Source organism: Cydia amplana, chromosome 16, assembly GCF_948474715.1.
Source record: "Cydia amplana chromosome 16, ilCydAmpl1.1, whole genome shotgun sequence".
NCBI lineage: Eukaryota > Metazoa > Arthropoda > Insecta > Lepidoptera > Tortricidae > Cydia > Cydia amplana.
Window position 1 is genome coordinate 11,118,843 of NC_086084.1, and position 26,228 is coordinate 11,145,070.

Here is a 26,228-nt window from a genome sequence, read left to right on the forward strand (position 1 = left end):
CCGATCCAGCCGAGATACAATTTTCATTGGCTGGATACTGGATTTATATTAGGTCAACTTCTGCGTGGAACTTTTCGTTTAAATCTAGGGGATAGGGTCATTGCAGTAGTTTCCGTCCATGCACTAGTTTTCGACGACTTGACGGATTATCAAATATATATTTCATTTTTAATTTACTACTTTTTGCGAAATCTTCATCTTCGTCGCGTTGTCCCGGCATTTTGCCACGGCTCATGGGAGCCTGGGGTCCGCTTGGAAACTAATCCCAGTAATTGGCGTTGGCACTAGTTTTTACGATAGCGACTGCCATCTGACCTTCCAACCCAGAGGGTAAACTAGGGCCGTAATTGGAATTAGTCCGGTTTCCTCACGATGTTTTCCTTCACCGAAAAGCGACTGGTAAATATCAAATGATATTTCGTACATAGTTCCGAAAAACTCATTGGTTCGAGCCGGGGTTCGAACTCGCGACCTCCGGATTGCAAGTCGCACGCTCTTACCGCTAGGCCACCAGCGCTTCCTTTTTGCGAACTTTTTTCCTTTATATGTAGACAGATATATTGCTTAGACGCCTTAGACATAAGGATTGAAATCAGTCCAAATTTGTGCAGGAATGTAGGTATATAATATATTCAAATTTCGTCAAGTGGACGTAAACTAGAGCTGGACGAAAACTAGCGCAATGACCCTATAAGTTTATATGAAAGGATATTCGTTAACGTTAAAACTAAATGCTAAACAAAAAAATAAATAAAGGTATATTTTGTAATTGAAATACATTATTTTAAACACTGTAATTTGTATTTTGTATTTCAAATACCCGTCACCAAAGTAGTTTGTATTTTGTATTTCAAATACTTTTAAAAATGTATTTTGTAATTTGTATTTCAAATACGTGGAAGCCAGTATTTTGCCCAACCCTGCACACCAAATACATGTTAATACTACCAACACAAAAAAACGCTAGGGCTCGACACTTCCAGTAGCTGCTGTTTATCGATATCGATAAATGTGCGATACATGCCGCTGTATTTACTTTACTACTGTAACAGTACATTTTGAGAATCACGTGGATTAATAAAAAAAAGCAAAATATATAAACAATTTTATTTTACATGATAATGATACGATAGTTTATTATTCAAGTATGCACTTATAAATTCGCGCGCATTCCTTTTTAATCTGTTTCTCTTTTTAGGGTTCCGTAGTCAAATGGCAAAAAACGGAACCCTTATGTATTCGTCATGTCGGTCTGTCTGTCTGTCTGTCCGTTTCTCCGTCCGTATGTCACAGCCACTTTTTTCCGAAACTATAAGAACTATACTGTTGAAACTTGGTAAGTTATTTTGTGAACCGCATTAAGATTTTCACACAAAAATAGAAAAAAAAAACAATAAATTTTGGTGGTTCCCCATACTTAGAACTGAAGCTCAAAAAAAATTTTTTCATCAAACCCATACGTGTGGGGTATCTATGGATAGGTCATCAAAAATGATATTCAGGTTTCTAATATCATTTTTTTCTAAACTGAATAGTTTGCACGAGAGACACTTCTAAAGTGGTAAAATGTGCCCCCCACCCCCCTGTAACTTCTAAAATAAGAGAATGATGAAACTAAAAAAAAATATATGATGTACATATACCATGCAAACATCCACCGAAAATTGGTTTGAACGAGATCTAGTAAGTAGTTTTTTTTAACACGTCATAAAACCCCTAAATACGGAACCCCATGGGCGAGTCCGACTCGCACTTGGCCGCTTTTTTTATTGAAGGCACTGGATGGAGAATGATTTCTACAAATTAATGAACTTGTTTCAGCTTTTGAATAGGTAAATACGCCAAATCCTCATTTCCTGTAAGCTTTTCCCATAATCGATGTTGATGTGAAGAGGTTGTATGTGCAGTCGACACTGGCTTGACATGTTTATTTTAAATATAGAAGCTCAAGTTTGAATATCGATGTAAATCAAACTTCTGAACGTCAATCACTCTATTTCCATCTGTCGTAATGTAAAGTCATAGTTTGTGCTTGTAAATTAAATAAATAAATAATGTGATACCGATCTAAAAGTGCCTTCCAGTATTATTTAATAAAACTCCAAAGACCTCTTGTAACATTTTTACAATCGACATCTGAAATAAAGGGATTATCGATAAATTGGTCGTACACTATTCGTGTCTTAGGTTACCTAGTTTTTTACTCAAGAAGAATATTCACAGAATATTTTCGTTTTAATCATGGATTGTACACGACTAAAACTAATTCAAACTAATTAAATTAGTAACTGTTAACGACTCAAGGTTAAAAATGAAAATATAGCATACAAACATCAGTTTACCGACCTGTACAGATCAAGTGGAAATCTGGCCAAAAATACGTCAGTAGTTAGTCTTCTTACACGCCTGGCACCACAAACTTCACATTTCCTTAAAGATTTGGCCCCCATTCAAGGCCCCAACGTGTCTGTTCTCTTTGACGGCGCAGGAACTAGTATCACTTCTCTCTCCTCCCTCTTGTGAAAATGCGACTTGTCAAAAAAGGACAACTATACTGTTGACAAGACGAACTTCAAATCCAGTTGTTGCCGTTTTGGTGGTTACAAAGCTGTGTATGTGTGCGTAAAATCGTCAATGTGTGCATTTTTAGGGACGTAAAAAGTCGATTTTAATCATGTTATATATCGATAAACGCTACACAGCGGAACGGAAAAGCGATTAATTAAAGCTTCAATTTCTTCGTTAAAAATAAACAAAATTGAAATGCTAATGGATTATGAATATATATTATAATATAATAAAATGATTCAATTATTGCGGAACACATATTTTAGTACGTATTTATGTATTGTAATTAAAAATCTGAACTTTCCCTTCGTTCCCTGCTGTGGCGTGACGATAAAATCGTGATCTGATGACCACGATAAAGAGTAAAACCGTTTTTTGTTCATTTTAGGTATCGGTAAACTTTTCAAGTAAAACTCAAATTGCAAGAAATGTCGATGGTTTATCGATATGACTTTATCGACATGGCCACAGCAAGGTGATTACATATTGTTAATCGTACATAAACACAAAGTGGCAACAGTGACAGCTCGCTTAGGGTCCATCTTTACAAATATTATATCTATGCCCCCATTTAAATAACAGCTAAAGTTATTTTGTCTAAATTACAATAAAAAAATTAACACGTATTACCTCAACGTTGGTAACAAGTACCTACGTTCTTAATTTATTATGCTATGCGGTGTTGATGGGCTGGTGCCGTCCTGTCAGTGCACCATGGTCACGATGCGGTGCGGTAGTGTGTTAAGGCTATAAAGTCTACACTGTTTATGGTTCTGAGCTTGCACCAAAAAATATAGAAATTAGCTATATACATTTATGGTGCGGCTGGAGGGATGGCGGGTTTGTTGCAGTTACTTTTTCGATTGCGTTTTTAATTTCATTTCGGGACAAAGTGAACTATAATTAATGTTTTGTATTACTTCTAATACGATTTCATAATGTTAGTGTAAAATACCCCATTTCTACCACATCCATTGTGGAGAAAATGCGGTGGTAATGGAATCGTTTGAAGACTCAAATTGTCGTTCTATGAGTGATAGTTTTTATTTGTATGAGCGTTACATGAGAAGTTTCAACGTAGTGGATACTTTCCGTGAACAAATCGAACCCGATCCAGTTTCATTATTAAGTAACTGTGACTACGAAAACCCAAATATTGGAGGTAACACAGACTTGTCAGCTGCTGTCCAAACGAATATTAAAGAGGATAGTAAACATTACGATAGCGCCCAAGTTGACTGTGTTTCTTTGGGTCTAAATGAAAATACTGCAGAGAAGGGTAGTTTGATAGCAGATATTAGCAAAATTGGCTCTCCTTGCACATCGCTCGCGCCATCGCTGAATGAAAGCTCTTCCTTTACGGTGGACCACAACCTCACCAACAAATCTGACCCGGCCGACGTCCCCGTATCTTCGGATGACTCTAAATCCAGCTGTTTTAAACAGCCTATTTTTATAACCTCTACTATGGAAAACAGTAACAATGCAGTCGACATGCTTCGTGACGTAAGTCATTCCGAAAGCGTCTTCAAATTGCCGATCAGCGAATTGTCATTTAACGGCACCATAAAACACGTGCAGAAGCTGAAGCCCATTGTTGACCCTATAACTGCTCTCACTGCTAGTGCTGGGCTGGATTTAGATGATAAATCTCAAGAATCAGATAGTTCTAATATAAGTGAAAATATTGGCATTGCTTTTGAAGAGAAGAGCTGCCACACGCCCGCTGCTAGCGACATATCTGATGACAGGAGTACTAAAGGTACTGAGAGTACTGTTGATTCACAGTATGAAGATTTCTCCAGAAAAGAGAGTATATTTCCGAGGCCGGAAGATAAAAGTACAAAATGGAGTAATGACCAAAGTTACTCGTCTTTAGAAGCCTCGTTTGATAGTGGTGTGCGCTCCCCAGATATGTTCTGTTCAGATGATGAAGATGCCCAAGCCAGTGCAGCACCTGAACCATTTTGGAGCTTTTTGAAGAACCATGAACAGCATGATAAGAAGAAGGTTAAGAAAATGGAGGTGAGCATTTTGAGTCATTTTTTCTTTACATTTCGGTAGTCGGAGATACAAATCTGCTATTTTATTTCTTAAAGGATGAGTTTCAGTTGTAGTGTAAGTGTTCATTAAATTAAGAATTTCATAACAATCATGATGTTTACTTCTTTAGGCTATTAACTACTCATCCTGTAGAGAATTTTCATATTATATTCATAAAAAGCCTTCTTGAGCTTACCATGCGGCTTAGTCAATTTGTGTAAAAATGTCCTATAATATTTATTTATTTATATCAATTGCAAAATGTACAAGCAACTTTTTACTTTTTAACCAGGAAAAGCTCCAAGGCATTCTACCACCACCATCAGTCACAACTCTACGCACAGATGTCTCAGAGATGCTAAAGAAATACTACTGTTTCTTACCAGCATTCAATAATGAGGTTAAAGTTGACCATGAACCTATTATCCCTGTTACTCCAACTAAGCGAGTATCCTTTGTGGAAATACCGACAGTATCAATAGAGGCAACTGCAACGTCTTCTAGACGAGAGGATAAGCCTGAGTATGAATTGGACACTAGTGCGAATGATAAGAGTATTGTGCTTGAGATGTGCAGTGAAGCGGAGGCTAAGGAAACAGCATGGCCTAATTTGTTGAAATGCAGGCATTATGATGTTTAGTAAGTATTGTTGTAGATTTTATATTGAGTTAAGTGAACACAATTTTTCTAGCACCTGGCTAGGTCCACATAGAGCGAGCATACGCAGTGTAGCCGTGCCTCGCGCGCACATCTACACTGGCCTTTTGGTGCGCAAGGATATTGCATCGAAAATGATTTTTATTTTTGTGTTTACTTTCATCTGCCATCGCTTTCTTAGCCATAAACAGATTGTATGTATCTATACCAGGGATGTTGCGAACATCCGCATCCGCATCCGCAACCGCGGAACTTCCGCATTATTTTCAACATCCGCATCCGCATCCGCATCCGCATAAAATCAATGCGGAGCTTATGCGGATGCGGATGTCGAACAAGTCGGTACAGGAACGTCTTAGCGGCGGCGTAAGTGCTATATTAGGTAATTTCGTCATTACCTATAACGAAATCGTCTAGCTAGATCCAGAAAAGTCGGCGAAGTTGCTGTTTATATCTATCTATCTATCTAATATCTTTAAACGAGCAATTCTTGTTTATTTATATATATATTTCGGGGATCTCGGAAACGGCTCTAATGATTTCGATGAAATTTGCTATATGGGGGTTTTCGGGGGCGAAAAATCGATCTAGCTAGGTCTTATCTCTGGGAAAACGCGCATTTTCGAGTTTTTATATGTTTTCCGAGCGAAGCTCGGTCACCCAGATATTTAAATATAACGCACCTGAGCGTTTTCCAAAAAAAGTGTACATTTCATTCATGTCTTCAAAATATTGACTTCTTGGGCTCATTTTACTCAGAATCATTTGTACATTCACGCCTCATACATAAAAAAATGTGTCCAAAAATTTCCTTTCCTGATCGTCACATTCTTGTATGAATTTTTTTTTTATTTGTATGAACACACTGGAAAAAAATTTTTTCATACAACATTTTGGGACACTTTTTTCATGTATGAGGCGTGAATGTACAAATGATTCGGAGTAAAATGAGCCCAAGAAGTCAATATTTTGAAGACATGAATGACATGTACACTTTTTTTGGAAAACGCTCACCTATATTCTTGCTCAAATACTAAACGTTTCGGTTTTTTTAATTAAAAAATACTAAAAATGTAATATTTGACGTTTTCTAAGTACCTAATCTTGACATCCGCATCCGCGGATGTGAGCCTTTAAATATCCGCATCCGCATCCGCATCCGCATCCGCGGATGTCAAAAAATCTGCATCCGCAACATCCCTGATCTATACATTTATTTTTCAAGGTGGTGAAAATGAATAAAATTGATTTTGTTATTATTTACTATATCATTATCACACCATAACTTGGTTATCTTATTCACATAATTAACTAGGCTTGGTTACCATTATCTTGAATAATAATTATTATGTCAAAGTACAAATACAGATAAGCAGTTCTTATTAGGATTTTCATTATACTTCTTAAATAGGTCACACAATACACAACTCTAATCTTTGTTTTCATTGCCGACCTAATTTTATTAGTTTTGTGTAACATTTTTATGCAACTTAGACTGCTTAGACATAATAAGTTTTCAATAATACCTTAATTTATCTTTGATCTTAGGCTAGAAATTGTTATTATAAGGAATTTGAAGGCAAATAAATAAAATTACTATAAAATACTTCCTTCTGCATCCAACCCTTGATCCAGCCATTATTATTGTTAATTTGTTTCAGTTACAATGTGACAGGCTACTCCGAGAGGATGGAAATGCTGGCATTGCGCTACGGAGAGAGATATGTTGGTGCTGAGACCGAAACCAGTGTTAATGTCTACTCCGGAGGGAACCAGTCGCCTAGCAGTGCGCATAAGAGGAAGGCACTTCGCCTCAAGTAAGCATATCTAAACTCTAAAGGCGTGTCTCGAAATCGCGCGGCAGCCGCGCGAGCCTATGTTCGATAGTTTGCCGCGCGATATCGAGACGCGGCTTTACACATCAAATGACTTGTGAAACTAAAACACTTAGCTGTAATATGAAACTTCACCACTCACCAATCTTGCATCATTGTTGCTTCTTACCTCTCGTTATTCTTACTTCCTATGTCTCGTTTAAAAGAGTTACAATTAAATCCGAGTAATTTTTTTCAGGATGGCACAAGCAAAGTCGCCAGGTAGACGTTTATCACATTTGGCGCGCCGACGACAAGCATTTTGCAGTGCTGCTACTATCAATGAAAAGGCTCAAGCAGGCACTGCTAAAATGGTCCTCATTGATAAAAAGTAAGTAAAATAAACACACAAAAATAACTAAAACAGTCCTTGTATTTTTCTCTGATCAGGTATCTAACTAACACAAACAATTTGAAGTTATTTCCCACACAGGAAGCTGATCAACTCCGCTGAAAGGAAAAGTCCCCGCCTTAGACGCACACCGGGCAAGAAAACGCCCAGCCGCAAGACTCCAGGCAAAAAGACTCCGGCCAAAACCCCAAAGACCAGAAGCGGAGGCTCTAGCCGCAAGAAGATAATGAGAAGATTACTTATGGATTCTGACAGTATGACGAGATCACAGCCGACACGTGAGACTCTAAAAAGAGCTTTATTTGTCAGTCCAGAGAATAGAAAGTCGATACCAAGCACTGCTAGCACATCAGTGCCGCTTCAAGCTATGAAGTCCAAGCGAGCCCTGTTCTCGTCCCCCGATAGGAGTGCTGAAACAAAAAGTGCTGATGGGACTCAAAGCGATCATTTCTTAAAGCGTAAACTGCTTGCTTTGGATGAGCAACCAGAGAGCAATAGAAGTAAGATAGCGAAGAGTCTGTCGTTCGGCGGGGACACGATCGGGAGCATGCCTCCGCATGTCATGAATCGACGGGCGTCTGAAGTTTTTACTAGACGGAATTCTGTGGAGTTAAATGAAACTCATAAGAAGGTGAGACTAGTTTTTTTACACATTAGATAGTTTCCTAGACTAGTATAATGATTCCTACACGCTCTGTTAATTCTCTCTAAATAAGAGCTCTGCACGAATCTGATAAGATACTATCTGTGCCTGTTTGATTCAGTTAGTCTCATTTTTCGGCCTTTCCTTAGTAGTGAACCTGTCAGGTCCATGAAAAATCAACCTAATTTGCCACATATAGTGTTATTTTTCTTCTCAAGGGAATCTGACCTTACACTGATCATCCTTTGCAAAAATATGCTCAGATCCAGATAATATACAAGGTGTCCCAAGAAGTAGTGATATACTGAAGCTGGGAGGTAGAGGACCTAGAGCGCTATCTGAATCACCCCCATGTATGTTCCGCTATTTTTCGTATTTTCGGAGTTATGGTTTTTTATAATTTTTCACCTATCGCCGAGTACGATGAGATTTTTATTTATGGTGACGTGAATTATTGCGGTTGATGCTTGATTTTTTTTGTGTGCTAAGCTGATAGATAGCCCAATTCAGTATGGTAACATTTACTATCGTTAGATCTTTGAATGGAATTAAAAAAAAATTAATGCTAAGAAAAATAAAATTACCCAGTATGTTCACAACTTCAAGGCCGCTTAAAAAAATAAAACATACTGGGTAATTTAATCTTTCTTGGCATTAATTTTTTTTTAAATTCCATTCAAAGATCTAACGATAGTAAATGTTACCATACTGAATTGGCCTATCTATCAGCTTAGCACACAAAAAAAATCAAGCATCTACCGCAATAATTCACGTCACCATAAATAAAAATCTCATCGTACTCGGCGATAGGTGAAAAATTAAAAAAAATCATAACTCCGAAAATACGAAAAATCGCGGAACATACATGGGGGTGATTCAGATAGCCCTCTAGGTCCTCTACCTCCCAGCTTCAGTATATCACTACTTCTTGGGACACCTTGTATAACGTCAGTATGGTGAAAATCGTGTCGTGTATTTGCCCCTCAATCACTCTGAACTTCCGAATGAACGAATGAAGTGCTTTGCGGTAGCCTAACAAATCCGTATAAATATTTCAGAAACTCCTATGGGCGGTGTCAGAGGCGCTCCGCGTGCACGGGTGGCGCATGTCCTCCGCCGGCTTCCGCGAGAAAGCTGAAGCCCTAGCGAGGCTCACTCGCCGGCTGTTGACACTGCCGCCTCACGCTGCCAAGTTCGCCTCGCCTAAGCTGTCAACCTCTGAAACCATGCTCAAGTGAGTCTGACGAACTCTTGTCTTCTTCCTCGCGTTTCCCCGGCATTTTATTATTATTATTATTTATAAAGCAGGCAGGCAGTTGAAATAACTGATAATGCCTGTATCCAGAGTCATCAACAGAGTTTTCCGTGCTGAGTAGAATTTGCGTTGTGCTTATCTAATTTGTTCTTGAACTCATTGACACTTTGGGCCGATACTACGTCTTCTGGGAGTTTGTTCCAAGCTTTGACCACTCTGTTGCTAAAGAAGTGTCTATGAGGATTATTGTAGGACCTGCGAGACACCAGCTTATACTGATGACCTCTCAGACGGTTGTTATTATTGCGTTCTAGCATCTTATGGAAGTCTTTGAGATCATAGTGTTGGGTTAGTATTTTATATGTCTCGATCAGATCTCCACGCTCTCTACGCTCCTTCAAGGTTGTGAGCTTTAGGAAGTGTAGTCTTTCTTCATAGGACATGTTTTTGAGTTTCTTCGGTTTTTTGGTGAAACTACGTTGAACCTTCTCCAACATGTCAATATCCTTGATAAAATAAGGGCTCCACACTTGAAATGCGTACTCTGCCACTGCGTATTTTGCCACGGTTCATGGGAGCCTGGGGTCCTCTGACGAACTCTTGTGTAAACTGCAAATTGCGCGGCTGGTGTATGTCAACTCCTGAAAGTATGCTGCAGCCGAGACTTACTCGCCGGCTGTTGACGCTGCCCGCTGCCGCCTTGCGCTGCCAAGCCTTCCCCAAGCTATCCACCTCGGACCATGCCCAAGTAAGTATAGTGTAAACTGAAGGAGGCCTACACCCGAAGGGTAGAAAAGGGGTAAAGAGAGAGAGAGAAGGAGCATCAAAACCGGTACAAGGCCGAAGCCCTTGGCTGGCTGTTGACAATGCCGCCTCATGCTGATAAGTTTGTATCATCCTGTCCACTTAAGAAACCATGCTCACGTAAGTATTAAATAAATTCAGCTTTATCACGAACCGTTCGCGATGGCTGACTAACGCAAAACACGGGGCTCGAACTCTCGAAGGAACAGTCGCCATCAGATATATCGGAGCGGTCAAGGCGCTCACAAATATCTTAACACGCCTATATTGTCAAAGCGTTGGCCGCTCCGATATATCTGATGGTGACTGAACAAGCGAAGGTAGTTTTGTATTTTAAATGTTTATATCAAGCCATGGTAAGACATGCTTAGTTGATTTTTTTTATTGGATAAAGGAAAGCATTTGACCGCAATCTCGTCTGATGGTAAGTCACCTCCTGGTATTGGTCACCTGGTGGTGGTATAAACCGGGATTGGAGGAAGCCAGTTTCCTAAGTTTGTAATATTATTGAAAGAAGAAATCCAGTTGCTTGGTTTTGTATTCATATTTATTAAATGCATTATCAGTTGTATTTATTAACCCCAATTTAATTACTTAAACAAGATAAAATGTGCAAGGCGACTTTCTACCTTATCACACTTAGGGTCTCCCCATACTTATCGACGCGGATTCGGCGAAAGCCGATAGTAAACAGCATAAACAGGTAAGGTTCGGTTCGGCTCCGTTCGGCCGTCGACGGCCGACGCGTCGGCGTCTTTTTCGCTCTTATTGCGTGGACATAAAGTTTCATTTCTATTGGCATTGCCGATTCCGCGTCGATAAGTTTGGGGAGACCCTTAGTTCAACTTTGAACTCAACTTTTTATACATTTTATTAATTAAACATCATGTTTTCAGACTCGCCCGCCAATACGTGTTCGCGATCATCCAAGGTCGCAGCATCGAGGACTGTTTCCAAGAAGAACAAATGAAGTTAGCCAACGACGGTAACAGTAAACTCTCTGGGTACATCTCCGCCAATGCTTACCAACAGTTCAAGGCAAGACAGGCCGCACCTAGTACACTAACATCACAAATTAAAGAGAACTGTAACGGTTCCTTCAAACAGGACCAACCAAGAAGCGGTTCCAAAAACGTCCTCCAAGACAAACTTATCAATGTAGACTCTAGTTCCAACAGCAGCAGTGGTTTCAGCATGCTGGATAAGTCAGGCCTCTACAAATCGAATTCGATGCCTTCATTCGAAGAGGCAGCTAAAATGAGAGCCCGCAGGCAAATTAGTTTTGACAATCTCGATTTTCCTAAAAGGTGATGTGTTTAAGGTCCTTTAATTGTTAAGATACTGACTGATTTCGATAGTGTTTGCGTTTGAGATATTATTTTAACGGTTTAAGTAGGCAATGACACTAGATTATCTGGTTTATGAAATGACTTTGCTTATATGTGTTAGCGTCATTAGATGATTGAGCGTATTAAAAGTTATTCGTTTATTAGTCCTTAATTACCTCGCTGGACACCTCTAAAGTCTATTTTTTTTATTCGGTAGACTAAAATGACATTTCATAGTATGAACATAAAATGTAATTTCATAGTATGAAATGTAATTTCATAGTATGAAATGTCATTTCATACTATGAAATGTCATTTTAGTCTACCGAATCAAAAATTAGACTTTATATCATACGATCGTTGAGTAAAGGGAATAGTAAGTTGTAGTCTTAGGGCTAGTTGCACCAACCCCATTTAGCGGACTGATCAACGTCAATCCGCAGTGTAGAATCAAAGAATGGAATTTCCCAAACTATACAATTTAGCGAACGCTTTAACGGTGACAGACGGTTTGGTGAAACCGACCCTTAACCTTTTATACCGTATTTTTAGGGTTCCGTAGCCAAATGGCAAAAAACGGAACCCTTATAGATTCGTCATGTCTGTCTGTCTGTCCGTCTGTCCGTCCGTATGTCACAGCCACTTTTCTCCGAAACTATAAGAACTATACTGTTGAAACTTGGTAAGTAGATGTATTCTGTGAACCGCATTAAGATTTTCACACAAAAATAGAAAAAAAACAATAAATTTTTGGGGTTCCGCATACTTCGAACTGAAACTCAAAATTTTTTTTTTCATCAAACCCATACGTGTGGGGTATCTATGGATAGGTCTTCAAAAATGATATTGAGGTTTCTAATATCATTTTTTTCTAAACTGAATAGTTTGCGCGAGAGACACTTCCAAAGTGGTAAAATGTGTGTCCCCCCCCCCTGTAACTTCTAAAATAAGAGAATGATAAAACTAAAAAAAATATATGATGTACATTACCATGTAAACTTCCACCGAAAATTGGTTTGAACGAGATCTAGTAAGTAGTTTTTTTTTATACGTCATAAATCGCCTAAATACGGAACCCTTCATGGGCGAGTCCGACTCGCACTTGGCCGCTTTTTTTCCGTTAATTTCAACGGTGCATTCCTGAGCTTAAATCAAGTAACTTTCTCAAAGACACCGATATTCTAATTAACTCCATTTCGGAGATAATCAATAATTTTTTTTTTCCTATAAGGCCTCTACAAGCGAGTACACTTGCCTTAGGGCCGATTTACATATTGATTAGTGTTTAGAATGAGTTCATACATTTGCTACTAAACTTAGTACAATCTCGGTCGATCGATGTTCGAAATGACATTGATATGTCACAGATTTCAATTGTTTGGTTGAGTTAAATGTAATGCCCGTGTTACAACAACGCTATATGCTACATTTAATTACTTTTTAAACTTAATTTTTTTTTTTTTAAAAGCAAGATTTAGTTATCTTAAACGTACTTAACCATACCCCGAAGTTAACGGAATTCAATAAAAACACGGTGTATACCTAACAAGGTAATTCGTTATTGTTGCAAGAAATCATAATTTCCATTCTTGCTTATGGCGACTTATGCCCGGCCACGACTCCGGTCGGCGTCGGCTATAAGTGGGAGCAAGACAGTGCTCTGACCTTTCGCTCCCACCTAAAGTCGTCACTCGCCGCCGCGCCAAGTCGAGGCCGGGCCGTTAGTCGCGTGCGCAGGTTTTTCATTAAAACTATAATATTTACTGTCATTGTCACGTATATCTGAGGGTGGTATTCCACCTTTCCAATTTCTTTGTCCAATGTGTGTTTTGTCTCACATTTTGCTTGAGAGACAGAGTGAGACGCCATGAGATTGGACAAACATATTGGACAGATGGAATATGGAATACACCCTGAGAAAGTAATGACATAAAATAATACACGGTGTACAGCGAGGGCTAATTAAATGTATTAGCATAGAGAAAAAAATACATAGAGTGCTCACTCCATACATCAGTTTTAGTACCAAAAAGACTATTAGCATCGAGTAGCGGAACTATCTGTACTGCTACATCTATCGTCAAGTAGCAGTACCGATAGTTCCGCTACTCGATGCTAGATGTAGACACTGAAATGAATAGTCTGAACTGATGTATGGAGTGAGCACTCTTGTCTTACTATATTTCTCTATGGTATTAGTATGAATGTGCAACTTAGAAACCGCTTTTGCTTATCGATTGTAGACCAAATGCAATTAATATATTAATGATACAATATGGCATATCGTGTCGCCATTTCCGTCAGGTTCTGTAAGCAATTTGTAACATTTCACTGGCATTGTCATATTTTATTTTTGAGAGTAACTATAGTTTAAATTAAAACGCGAATAATTTCGTGTCTATTTGCGCGAGTATAAAATCCAACATTAAAAGAAAAGGTGCCCTGCACCTTTTATTTGGATTTTTGTATATTATAACACCCAGATAACGATTTAATAAAAAAAGTAGAATTTATCAAAGGTGGTATTCCACCCAATTTCTTAGTCCAATGTGTATTGCGTCTCACATTTTGCTTAATGAGAGAGTGAGACGCAATGGCATTGGACAGGTGGAAACCACCCTAAGCAAGGTGAAGGCACTTATAATCTACTAGCGACCCGCCCCGGCTTCGCACGGGTTAACAAATTATACATAAACCTTCCTCTTGAATCACTCTATCTATTAAAAAAAACCGCATCAAAATACGTCGCGTAGTTTTAAAGATCTAAGCATACATAGGGACAAACAGACAGTGGGAAGCGACTTTGTTTTATACTATGTAGTGATAGTCAAGTTTGCTTACGGAACCCTATTTATTAGTGATTCTTTATTTCGTTTATAAGTTTAAAGTGTTATTTTACGTTTGACAGTGTTCGCGTCATATTAGTCAAGATACGTACACTATAGCTACATATTTGTAGGTTATGGGCAGGGTGGTTGGCATATAAGGTGGACCACACTGCGGCGCACGCTACGCACGTACGTAAAGGTCATAAAGCCACGTAACTAGATGGATTTACGAATTATTTAATTTTATAATTTTAACGTCTGTCAAAATACTGCAAGTTTGCAAATTGCGGGTATTTTTCTCTGTCACTCTTATTAAGCCTTCGTTGGAGTAAAAGAGAAAGATCCCCGCAATTTGCGAATTTCGGTTTTCGCGGTAGCCCCTCTGGTTTGTTGTTTATATGTCACTTTAAAATGTGTATTTGACAGATAGATAAAAATAAAACCAGTTTAACAGAGGCTTATGAATAGGGGCTATTCATAAATTACGTCATTTCAAAATGGGGGGGGGGGTCTGGACATCGGATGATGGTAACATGACGTAGGAGGAAACGGGGTCATTCGAAGCATGATTTTAGGGGGGGGGGTTAAAATCGTCAAAAATAGATGACGTAATTTATGAACAGCCCCATAGGGGGACTAGTGATGTCTTTAGGCCTTGTTGCCTATTTAAAAAGAAAAATAATAATGCGTAGAAAATGTACATAGCGCCGTTCGCCGCTGTGGGCTGCCTTAACACTTCTATTTCTTTACTTGCATGTGACCATAGACAGAATAACGCTATTCTACATGTTACTGCTCATATTGTGCTTCCCATTTTATAGTTTTGCAGGTTATTATTTTTATAATTAACGAACTAATCGTTTGATTCACTAAAACGGGCAAGATTAGGTATATGGAATGAAGGTGTGTTGTGTATGCTGATATAATGGGGTTGGCAACTGTCAAAGGTTTGCATAGATGGCGCCATCATAGCTTGCCCCTTTATCTACGAAATTTCGCTTAAAGGGCTGGCATCCGGGGCATTAAAAAAACAAAGATTTGACACAATTCTAGGGACTGACAGGGCAAGCTATGATGGCGCCATCTGCTAAATACTTTGACCGGCTAACCCCATTAAGTGTTGCACATTACCACAAACGACATTTGATTGGTTCGTTTATTCGCACCGTATTTTTCATTTGTGTATCTCCATCCCTATCACTCCTATGTTGCAAGAGCGATAGAGATAGCTATTCAGCTTTCGTGAATTTAACGGTAACTTTTTTATTTGCAATAAAGACTATAATCGCTATGTTTTGAAGGAGCTTTTCTTTATTTAGCAAATGAATTTAGACCATTTATTGTGTTTTGTTACTATTGCTGAGTTCGATCTCACAATATTTTAGAGTAATAAATTATTTTTCTCTTACATGCTGCTTTTTCTTAAACGAACCCACCGTTTTGCCCTCATAATTCCAAATTGAATGCAAAATAGACATGAAATAGATGTTAAAAATATTTTTAAAACTTCATTTAGGATATAATCGAATGGGTGGTCAAAAACGAATAAAATTCATCATAACATCTTTAATTATCACAGGGTTATTAACACTAGCAACCCGCCCCGGCTTTGCACGGGTTAACAAATTATACACCTAAACCTTCCTCAAGATCAGGAATCACTCTATTGATAGGTGAAACCACATGAAAATCCGTTGAGTAGTTTTTGAGTTTATCGCGAACATAGGTACATACACAGACGCGGCGGGGGACTTTGTTTTATAAGGTGTATTGATGAGTGAGTTTATAATTCGAAGCACACCCTCCACTTCTATTTGCCACTTGTGCACAATTTTTTGCAATATCGCCTGTTTCACAATATACCAAAGTAGATACTGAAATAAAAATCCTGTAAAGTATGTACCTAATAAACAAAAAATCAACGTGTTATCAATTTGCTTACAAGGAAAAAGCTGCAATTTACCAAAAACAGTTACCTGACCAACGAATATTGCTATTGATCGGTACTCTCATTTTCATTGTGGCTTACTTTAATTTGATTCCTAGATAAAATAAGAGTACTATTTGGCTCTTATCTTATTCCGCCAATTAACAATACGATGCGTTATTACAAGATAAGATAATCTAGCATTGGAAGCATTCGTTCATTGTTGATACAAGTGGAATTACTGTGTTTTTGTTGTTGCGAGCATTGTGGCAAATTGGCAATATGGGAGGATCACAATCGTATCCTGGGCTTACGCAGGACATTTTAGAAGACTATACGACGTTAACTTATCTGCACAAAGGAGAAATACTATAGTAAGATATACCTTTAATTATTTTGGTTTTCATTTAGGTAATGAAGAAGTTAAAAAACTTAGTTTCTGGCTTCTACAAAAGGTTTTAAATCTGTAAAAATTGTCTTATTTCTTTTGTTTTAGTCTGATGAAAAAGGTATATTCTATAGATCCGGAAAAAATCAAAGCCAACTATCATCACAGATTCAGCAAAGAAGAAATCCTGAAAAAGTTCGATGTGCTCAGAGTAAGTTCATATTTATATATTCAACATTTGTGTTCTAAGTTTTAGTACCTAGTAGTAGGTAGGTACGTATATAAGTATGTATCATAAGTATGTATTTTATTATAAGGTATTGAGCAGGCAGAGCAAAGTAAAGAAGAAATATTAAGTATATTGGGTTTATTAGAAAACACAATTCCCCTAACCCTTTATGAGGCAGACGATATTTCCCATTTTGATATTGACCTTTATTGCAGAGTGATAGGGCTTTATTTTGCATAAATTCTGACACCCTTATGCCCGTTAAAGTGCTAATGAGGGCGCCACTGGACGGTCGGCCCAGTCTTCATAGTAGATAATTTATTTGGTTCTACTCGGACACTACTGGCTTTAATTTACATTGGTACCTAATAGAGTTAGACCAAGATAAGCCTGCAACGATTGTTGTGGAGTATTACAGGAGTAAAAATTAAAAACGGCTTTCCTGGTTTTAGTACAAGTGTAATGTCTAAATTGACACATACATAGAATAAAAAGAAAAAGCGCCTGCACGTTTTGCAGAGCAATATTACGTATCAGTATAAAGTAAAAATGAGTTCTTAAATTTAAACATGCCCCCGGGGTTGAAAGGGAGCCTTTCAAGCAGAATCGGTAGCCACAGGAAGAGGACAAATCTTGCTGAAAGCGCGTCGAACGACTCCTCCAGCTGTCTTCACATCAGCCACTCGAGATATGCCATCCTGTCCAGGGTGAATGGCTACAATGCGTCCCAGTCTCCATTTCAACGGAGGAAGGTTGTCCTCCTTCAGAACAACGAGGGTATTATTCTTAAGGGACTCATGGTTGAGTCTCCACTTGATTCGTTGTTGCAGTTCTGGGACGTACTCTTTAGTCCAACGAGCCCAGAAATGTTGACGGAGTTGTTCGATTCGGTGGAATCGGGACAGATGCTGATAAGTATGGTCCCGCAGATCCTGCACCGGCAATGACGTCAGTGAGCGTCCGACAAGAAAATGTCCAGGGGTGAGCGCTGAGAGGTCGTCCGGGTGTGATGACAGAGGCGTGAGTGGCCGAGAATTCAACAGGGCTTCAATATTGATGAGTGTAGAGTTAAGCTGTTCATAAGTTAAGTTACAGTTGCCCAACACTCGTTGCAAATGGAATTTAACTGATTTGACACCCGCCTCCCAAAGACCCCCGAAGTGAGGTGCATAAGCAGGCAGAAAATGAAATCTAGTATTTTCACTAGCTAACGTCTCAGCCAAAGAGTTGCAGTTTTCCTTCAGAAATTTTGTGATTTCATTATAGGCTCCGACAAATGCAGTGCCGTTATCGGAATACACGTTATCTGGCTGTCCCCGTCGAGACATAAAGCGAGACAGTGCTAACAAATAAGTTTTACTAGTTAAATCTCCCACCAATTCTAAATGTAACGCCTTGGTTGTGAAGCATATAAAAATAGCAACATAAACTTTAACTAGTGTGCAACCACGACCTTGACGGCTGGCTGCCATGAGTGGACCTGCGTAGTCCACGCCCACATTCCTAAACGGGTAGCCTCCAGGTGACAACCGAGAATTTGGCAAATTCCCCATCAATGGAGCAATTACTTGTCCCTTCATGATTTTACATCGCACACATTGATGGTAGCAATCCTTTGCCAAATTACGACCCCCTATGGGCCAGTAGGTTTCTTTTATTGTTGCTAACAACAGCTGGGGCGGTGCATGGAGAAGCCTTTTATGTTCCTGATTAAATAATAATTTTGTGAATCGATGTGTGGACTGTATAATAATGGGATGTTTTTTCTCGTATGGAAATTCTGAATTGGAAAGACGGCCTCCTACACGAATTAAGTTGTCGTTGTCTAGGAATGGGTTGAATTTCAAGAGCTTGCTCTTTTTTGGTAAATTTTGTTTTTTGGATAATATATCATATTCTGAAAATGATTCGCTCTGACTGAGTTTGGTAATTACCTTTAATGAATTATTTAATTCGTCATGATTGAGGTACGTGGACGACGTCGACGTTGCATTTTTGCGGCATTTTTTAATGAAACGGAGAGCGTATGCAAAAGCACGAATGAGCCGCGAGAGGTTAGAGTAACGATTGAAATCTATTAATGGCTCATTAATTATGTTGACGTGCAATGAAACCTCAACGCGGGTTTCAGGCAGCTCATCGCATTGTTTTGTGATAGGATTCGAGGGCCACTGAGCCACGTCTTGTTGCAAGAAACTGGGACCCGACCACCACAAATCTAATGAGTCTATAACGCTTGCATGCAATCCACGGGAAATTAAGTCCGCTGGGTTTTGGTCCGTTGGAACATGCCTCCAAGTACAACTGCCGGTGATTTCTAAAATGTCCGACACTCGGTTCCTAACAAAGGGTTGCAACCTACTTGGCATCATCTTCAACCAACCTAACACTATAGTCGAGTCGGTCCAAAATATCGTGCTTCTTACCTGAGCTCGAAGTGAGGTCATGACCTTATCATACAGATGAGCACTAACCAGAGCACCACACAATTCAAGTCTAGGTATAGTCATAGGTTTAATCGGACTGACTCGACTTTTTGCGATCAATAACCTAACCAACACCTGACCTTCCTTGTCTACACTACGTACGTACACACAAGCGCCGTACGCGCGTTCTGATGCATCTGAGAAAATGTGTAGATCAAAGGCTACGTGTGAGTTGCAAATGACATGACGAGGGACTCTGACATCATTCAGTGCCGGCAATCCTTCCAAGAGTTCTAACCATTGTTTAGTGATCTCTGGAGACAGTTCTTCTTCCCATGTAATCTTTTGCAGCCATAATCGCTGCAGTAGCATTTTCATGGTGATTACGAATGGAGACAGAAGTCCCAACGGATCAAAGATCTGAGCAATCACTGAGAGCATGTCGCGTTTGGTATTTCCTTTGGAAACTAGTTTTCCTATAGGAAAATACAGCTCATCGGACACAGGATGCCAGCCTAAGCCTAACGTTTTGCTGGGCTCATTTGATCCTATATTCAAATCCACGGAGGATTGAGAGGGTTCACATAGAAGGCGAGGCTCGTTTGACTTCCACTTACGCAGGTTCATTCCTGCGGAAGAAAGTGCTTGAGTCACTTTATGGCGAATCTCTTCCACCCCAGTAAGCTCATCTCCTCCTGTCAGCAGGTCGTCTACATAAAAATCATGAATGATGATTTCTTTGACTGTCTCATCTTCACAATCTAAGCCTATTTGCTTGAGACACCTGGTGGCTAGGAAGGGAGCACTGGCTGTCCCATAGGACACAGTATTGAGCTCGTGCACTAATAGTGGCTTGGCCTCCGAGCTGCGCCAAAGAATTTTTTGGAGGTGGCGGTCGTCAGGATGCACCCATATCTGACGGTACATCTTCTCCACGTCCGAAGAAATGATGTATCGGTGCTGCCTGAATCTGATAAGGATAGACAGAAGGTCGTCTTGCACAGTGGGTCCGACCATCTGAATGTCATTCAGACTGATACCTGAGGTAGACGGGCTGCTAGCATTATATACGACACGTAGCTTTGTCGTGGAGCTGTCACGCAAAATACCATGGTGGGGTATATAATAACCCTTTTCTACCCTTAAAGCCTGCCTACCATGCGACATGTGACCCAAACTTTCATACTCTGCCATGAAATCAGTATATAAACTTTTAAATGAGGGCTTGGTTTTAATTCTACGTTCCAATGATAGCATGCAATGCTTTGCGCGTTGGAATGAGTCGCCTAAAACACTTTCGCTTTGTTTTAAAGGAAGCCTGACACAGAATCGTCCGTCGGCTAGCCGCGTAGTATTTTCAACGAAATGTTCTTCGCACATTTTCTCCTCAGGTGAATAATGAGACGACTTATGGCTAACCTCTTCGAGTTGCCAAAACCGCGTTAATTGGGTTTGGATGTCGTCGTTACATTTTAAATCATTATTACCTGTGTGCGAGAGACCAGAAGCAAAAAAGCACTGCATACTGGAAGGCAGAAAGTCGGTAATTGCCCGACCAGCAACCAAAAAGCCAAACCGAGTTTCACAGAGCATCGGCAGTCCGGTACCTAGTCTGATGATCTGAGGCTGTGTAGGAAACGAATCCCAAAACACTTCAGCTCCTAATATTATGTCGACAGGTGCAGGTTTATAAAAGTTTGGATCGGCCAAACAAATGTCGCTTGGGATATTAAGATCCGTCAAATCAATTTGACGACATGGGACGTCATCAGTAAGAGATGGCATGACGTAACAATTTACTGTCACTGAATATGTGTCATTTAAAGATTTAATAGGAAGTAGACACATTTCTCCTATTTTAGTAGTCTGTTTATTTATACCAAGAACAGACGTGTTAATTTGATTCGTTGGTAAATTTAATTTCTCACAAAAACTCTGAGATATTAGACATGCAAAACTACCATTGTCTAACATGGCGCGAGCGACATGCTCTTTATTGTTGCTATCGTAAACCTTTACTAACGCAGTCGCCAGCATACCATGGTTCCCTTGTCGCGAATTTGAAACCATTTGAGCCGATAATGCCTGTACAGAGGCAGGCGAGGAATCATATGAATAATTTCCTAAGCCAGAATGAGATGCGACGGGCGCGGCAGGTGATAATTGATTACCAGGAAAAATCGATTTATTATTTTTAGTTGAATTATCCTCCTCGCCGCGGCCGGACGCGCAGTCACCGCTCGATCTAGATTTGCAATCGGTAACATGAACTAACGTGTTATGTTTTCGCTTACATAACTTGCATCCCGGCTTTTTGCAATGATTAGCATAATGTCCACCGCGTAAACAGTTATAACAAACCTTTAAACTGGGTAACAATTCCAATCGCGCAGCGTTGCTAAGGGCGAGAAACTGTAAACAACTAGGTAAATAATGTTCACCGCTGCATTTTGGGCACTTAGCGACAGTGTTCTGTTTCGTATCTTGTACGGACATGGTTTTCAGTTTCGGAGTGTTTTTGTGAGAAGTGTTAACTCGACCGGCAGTGTTATTTGTGGACAGTTCCAACGTTTCTAATAAATCAGAGCGATTTCGCATGAATGTTAAAAACGCTTCGAGAGTAATTGGCTTATCTTTATCTAAGCGACCTTTGTATTCTTTCCATTCCCGATACGACTTAGCGTCTAACTTATGTGACACAATGTAAATGAGTAACGTATCCCATTGTTTTACTGGTTCGCCGAGTGATTCTAAGGCAAGCAAGTTTTTGTTCAATTGATCGATCATACGTTTTAACGCAAATGAAGACTCCTTGGTAATTGTTTCGATATTAAAGATTGCTGAAACATGATTTTGTAGCAATAAACGCTTGTTATCGAAACGATCACATAGGAGCTTCCATGCAGTTTGATAATTTTTAGAACAAAATTCGACCGATTTAACAACCACTGCCGCTGAACCATCCAATGACGATCTCAAATAGTGAAACTTATTTATCTCGTCAATTTCGTCATTTGAATGAATTAAGCTTAGGAATGTGTCGTGAAACTCGAGCCAATTTTCGTAAGAACCTGAGAATTTTGGCAACTGTATGACGGGAAGTTTAACTAGCTTATGATTGCTAGCACTTGAGATACTTGCACGTTCGCTACCCAGGTCTTCTTGATTTTTATGAAATGAAGTTAACATACTGTACTGGGTTTCGAACTCAGTTCGCTCAGATAACTGAATATCAATGCTTGCCGCTAAACATTCTAACTTTAGCTGCACTTCATCGTACTCACTAAATAAGGTTTCCATTCTACTTATTCTTAACTGCAACTCATTGGCGGCTACAGAGGTAAGTGACGAACTTTCCAAAGAATTCATGTAGTTTGAAAAGTTAGTTAGCCGGCCTTTGTAACTGCCACGTTTTTTGATTAATTCCTTTTCTTCGGTCATTTTGAGAGGCGTGTGTTGTCAACTGAAATGTTATACAATGAAAAATTAACTTAAATGTATAAGCAATGTATGCAAGTACAGTTGTGCCTAAGTTTTACTACGTTAACAGTTTATTTAAGTGTAAATTGATTTTATTTACTTAGTTTAATTTTTAACACTAATAATTGTATATAAATTCAATGTTTTGAAAGAATTATTTAATACGATTTGAGGTGAAAGCTAACCTATTGTTTTATTTAACACCTACATAGGTATGTCTAATCGTCCAGTTAAATAATGATTTACTTATTTCACAGTTCGTAGATTTATTAGTTAATTAAAAGCCTAGGCAAATATCAGTGAATAACTAATACAGATTAACTAATTACGAAATAAATTTAAAGTGAAGTAGCAATCTGACGTGACAAAGGTTAACCTATCGGTTAGTTACGTGGTTAAATTAAACAATTAAAATGATACTAACCGTATTAAATCGTATCCTTATACTTAATTACTACCTGTATGACGAGTGATGGGTGAAAATTAAGAACACTGAAGGCTTAACTCTGTCTTCAAGTCCGGCAAGCCCACGTGAACACGATCCTCCTTTCCCAAGTCAGCTTGATCTCTTTATTGTCGGACGAATTTCTTAATTTATTCACTCGTCAACTCCTTTTATCATATAATATGGATTATTTTCTGTATATTCTTAATCCGGTTCGAAGGACCATGTTGTGGAGTATTACAGGAGTAAAAATTAAAAACGGCTTTCCTGGTTTTAGTACAAGTGTAATGTCTAAATTGACACATACATAGAATAAAAAGAAAAAGCGCCTGCACGTTTTGCAGAGCAATATTACGTATCAGTATAAAGTAAAAATGAGTTCTTAAATTTAAACAACGATTTTGATAGCACACGCAATGCAAGTGTAATTTCATACTTTTCATAGAAGTTTGATATTTACAATAACACTTCACTGCGTGTGCTATCAAAATCGTCGCAGACTTGCCTTGGTCTAACTCTATGAATCTTCCCGTAATTTCAGAACAACCCTTTCCAAGACCGGCTGTTCAGAGTGTTTTCCTCCGAAAAGGACGGGCGCTTCTCATTCGAGGACCTGCTGGACCTGTGTTCGGCTATGAGCTCCGAATGCCCCGTGGAAGTGAAGGCAGAATGGGCCTTTAGGATTTACGGTAATTTTGGTTTCTTTGGCTATGTGAAAATCGGGTTTAATGTCATGATAATGCGTCAAAATAAGCTTAAATTTGAAAAAACCGGCCAAGTGCGAGTCTGACTCGCGTTCCAAGGGTTCCGTACATTAAGTCCGACTCACGCTTGACTGCACATTTCTAATACGTAGGTTTTTCCTGTCATCTATAGGTAAATAAATAACTATCTGTATTTTTTTCAAAAAACTACTGGGACTACCAGTAGTTTCGGAGATAAAGGGGGGAATGGTCGGACAGACAGACAGACCAGACGCACAAGTGATCCTACCTAAGGGTTCCGTTTTTTCCTTTTGAGGTACGGAACCCTACAAAAAGGAATCGGTTACATAGAGCCCACTCTCTCCTACTGTTCCTGCTTTAGTATGCAGCCCAAGTGCATTTTTGTGTTTGTAAGCAACTTCACTATTTGTTTGTGAGCTTAAGATCGCAGTATGATCAAGGCGCCTTTCAAAGATTGCATTTATAGTCTAGCAAACACAACTTGGCAGTCGGTAAGATCCAGGAAAATTATACTCATTCCTTTCTTTTAGGTGCTAGTACTAGCGTAATGTCTTACGCTAGTACTAGCACCTCTGCTCTGTTGAGACAGTAACATTCTCTCTGTCTATGTTTAAAATGAGACAGTCCTGGTCCAAACTATAGGTACGTATCTACTCGAGAAATTGTGACCGGGGTTAGCCACGAAAGCTGAAGACGCCGGTTCGAATCCATCGTCGGCCATTGGAGGGCCTCGCCACTTTTTCTTGATGATAATATAAATTTCAGTTTATAATAGTATAAGTTTAATGTTTGTACAGACTTGGACGAAGACGGGCAAATATCTGCTCAGGATATCAGCGGAATAATCGACCGGCTGACTGAGCATACGAGCAACAAAAAGCACTACATTGAAATCAGCTCCAAGAAGAAGATTGCTGATATTGTAAGTATACCTACCTATCTCCTATTTCAGGAAGTACGTTTCTTAATTCAAATTTAAAAAAAAACTTGTCTTTTGATCACTAATAGTGTCACTAGGTAGGTAATGCTCAAATCCTAAGAATTGGAAAAATATTGGCGTAGCTTTTAGTTTTTACATAAACGATTAAGTAGCTATAGCGCTTTACAGAAATTACGGAGTAGAAAACGTCGTGAGGAAACAGGACTAATCACAATAAAATTAAATAAGACCTAGTTTCTCCTTTGGGTTGGAAGGTCAGACCTGCTAGTATGAGACTCCATACATCTAGCGCGACTTCAAGATGGAATAGGTATGTACTCGTTCGCGCGGGAGAACGCAACTCATGCTAGACCGTCTAGCTCATGCAGTGCCGGCCTGAGCTCTTGATCAGGGTAGAGCGAAATCGGGTTAAGCGCCCTTCGTTGAAGTTTTCTAGCGTATTTTCCACCCCCCCCCCCCCTCGCTACACTCGCGTCTTTAAATTTTTTTTTTTCTCATTTGCCATTTTGGCGCCCCCCTTGCCATCCGGCGCCTAGAGCGGCAGCTCCACTCGCTCTACCCTAGATCCGGCCCTGAGCTCATGCTACATGGTAGTTTTAGGGATTAGGTTGCCGAGCAAACCCTATTTTTTTTTAACTCAAATTACCAATTTTCCAGATACTAAATGAGCTGAAATTGGACCACGCGGGAAGTATGGGCTTGAGCGAGTTCAAAATATGCATGACGAGGATATCCGAGTTTGAGACATCTTTCTATTTCAGGATATAATCTATGTCTACATTATCTACTGAAATAAAACAACTGCCTACAGTTTGTATTTTATTTCAGAAATTCCTTTTTGGATATTAAGTGAAACGTGGTGAAATAAGAGGTCAAGAAAGTTTCTGAACTAATTAAGTAAGATAGGCAATTCTAAAATATCTCAGACTAAATAATATGGTGATGCAGTAACGTAAGAGCATACGCAAAGCAATAGGTAAACGAGACGTAAACGTGGGTGTAACTTAGATAAAGTAGATGATGCTGGCGGCCGGCTTGATTGCTTTCCGAGTTAAATTGGTTGTACCTATATGTCGAGAGGTTTGTGAATCACATCATGTAATGTAGGTAACACACAATTTAAATAATTATTTCCATCCGATAAAGGCCTTGGAATCAGCTTTATTATAACGCTAGGTAGGGATGGCCAACCGTTGGTACGGATCTCTGTATGTAGGTACCTATCTGAAGTTTACGGTAGGTATGCAGACCCATAGGTATCGATCTATCTGATAAAGGCCTTGCAAGCAAATTTATTATAACGCTCAGCGATAGTC

The 26,228-nt window shown here is 39.3% G+C and overlaps 3 protein-coding genes across 3 annotated transcripts in view; 2 read left to right on the top strand and 1 right to left on the bottom strand.

Moving 5' to 3' along the window:
• The first annotated feature begins 3,386 nt into the window (after nt 1-3,386).
• On the top strand, nt 3,387-11,652 carry LOC134655004 (uncharacterized). The gene is made up of 7 exons (XM_063510459.1): nt 3,387-4,593; nt 4,904-5,250; nt 6,930-7,085; nt 7,342-7,473; nt 7,561-8,125; nt 9,196-9,371; nt 11,093-11,652. The coding sequence occupies exons 1-7, from the start codon at nt 3,565-3,567 to the stop codon at nt 11,505-11,507; spliced, it is 2,820 nt and encodes a 939-aa protein (XP_063366529.1). The 5' UTR covers nt 3,387-3,564; the 3' UTR covers nt 11,508-11,652.
• A 4,852-nt stretch (nt 11,653-16,504) lies between these two features.
• On the top strand, nt 16,505-25,686 carry LOC134655006 (calcium and integrin-binding protein 1-like). The gene is made up of 5 exons (XM_063510461.1): nt 16,505-16,653; nt 16,776-16,878; nt 23,789-23,936; nt 24,770-24,894; nt 25,570-25,686. Exons 1-5 carry the CDS (start codon nt 16,562-16,564, stop codon nt 25,678-25,680), a joined length of 579 nt encoding a protein of 192 aa, XP_063366531.1. The 5' UTR covers nt 16,505-16,561; the 3' UTR covers nt 25,681-25,686.
• LOC134655005 (uncharacterized) overlaps nt 17,463-26,228 on the bottom strand; it is a 175,315-nt gene continuing 166,549 nt past the window's right edge. The window contains exon 2 of the mRNA XM_063510460.1: nt 17,463-20,187. Within this exon, the coding sequence (XP_063366530.1) occupies nt 17,493-20,187 (2,695 nt within the window). The 3' untranslated portion in view covers nt 17,463-17,492. The remainder of the gene's footprint in view (nt 20,188-26,228) is intronic.

What these genes read in the sequence shown, in the direction of transcription:
- LOC134655006 (XM_063510461.1), top strand. Translation starts at nt 16,562, where the DNA reads ATGGGAGGATCACAATCGTATCCTGGGCTTACGCAGGACATTTTAGAA. An exon ending in AAAAGTTCGATGTGCTCAGA is followed by an intron (nt 16,879 to 23,788) that starts GTAAGTTCATAT and finishes CCGTAATTTCAG; the next exon opens with AACAACCCTTTCCAAGACCG. An exon ending in AGAAGAAGATTGCTGATATT is followed by an intron (nt 24,895 to 25,569) that starts GTAAGTATACCT and finishes CCAATTTTCCAG; the next exon opens with ATACTAAATGAGCTGAAATT.
- LOC134655004 (XM_063510459.1), top strand. Translation starts at nt 3,565, where the DNA reads ATGGAATCGTTTGAAGACTCAAATTGTCGTTCTATGAGTGATAGTTTT. An exon ending in TGCAGGCATTATGATGTTTA is followed by an intron (nt 5,251 to 6,929) that starts GTAAGTATTGTT and finishes AATTTGTTTCAG; the next exon opens with TTACAATGTGACAGGCTACT. An exon ending in ATGGTCCTCATTGATAAAAA is followed by an intron (nt 7,474 to 7,560) that starts GTAAGTAAAATA and finishes AACAATTTGAAG; the next exon opens with TTATTTCCCACACAGGAAGC.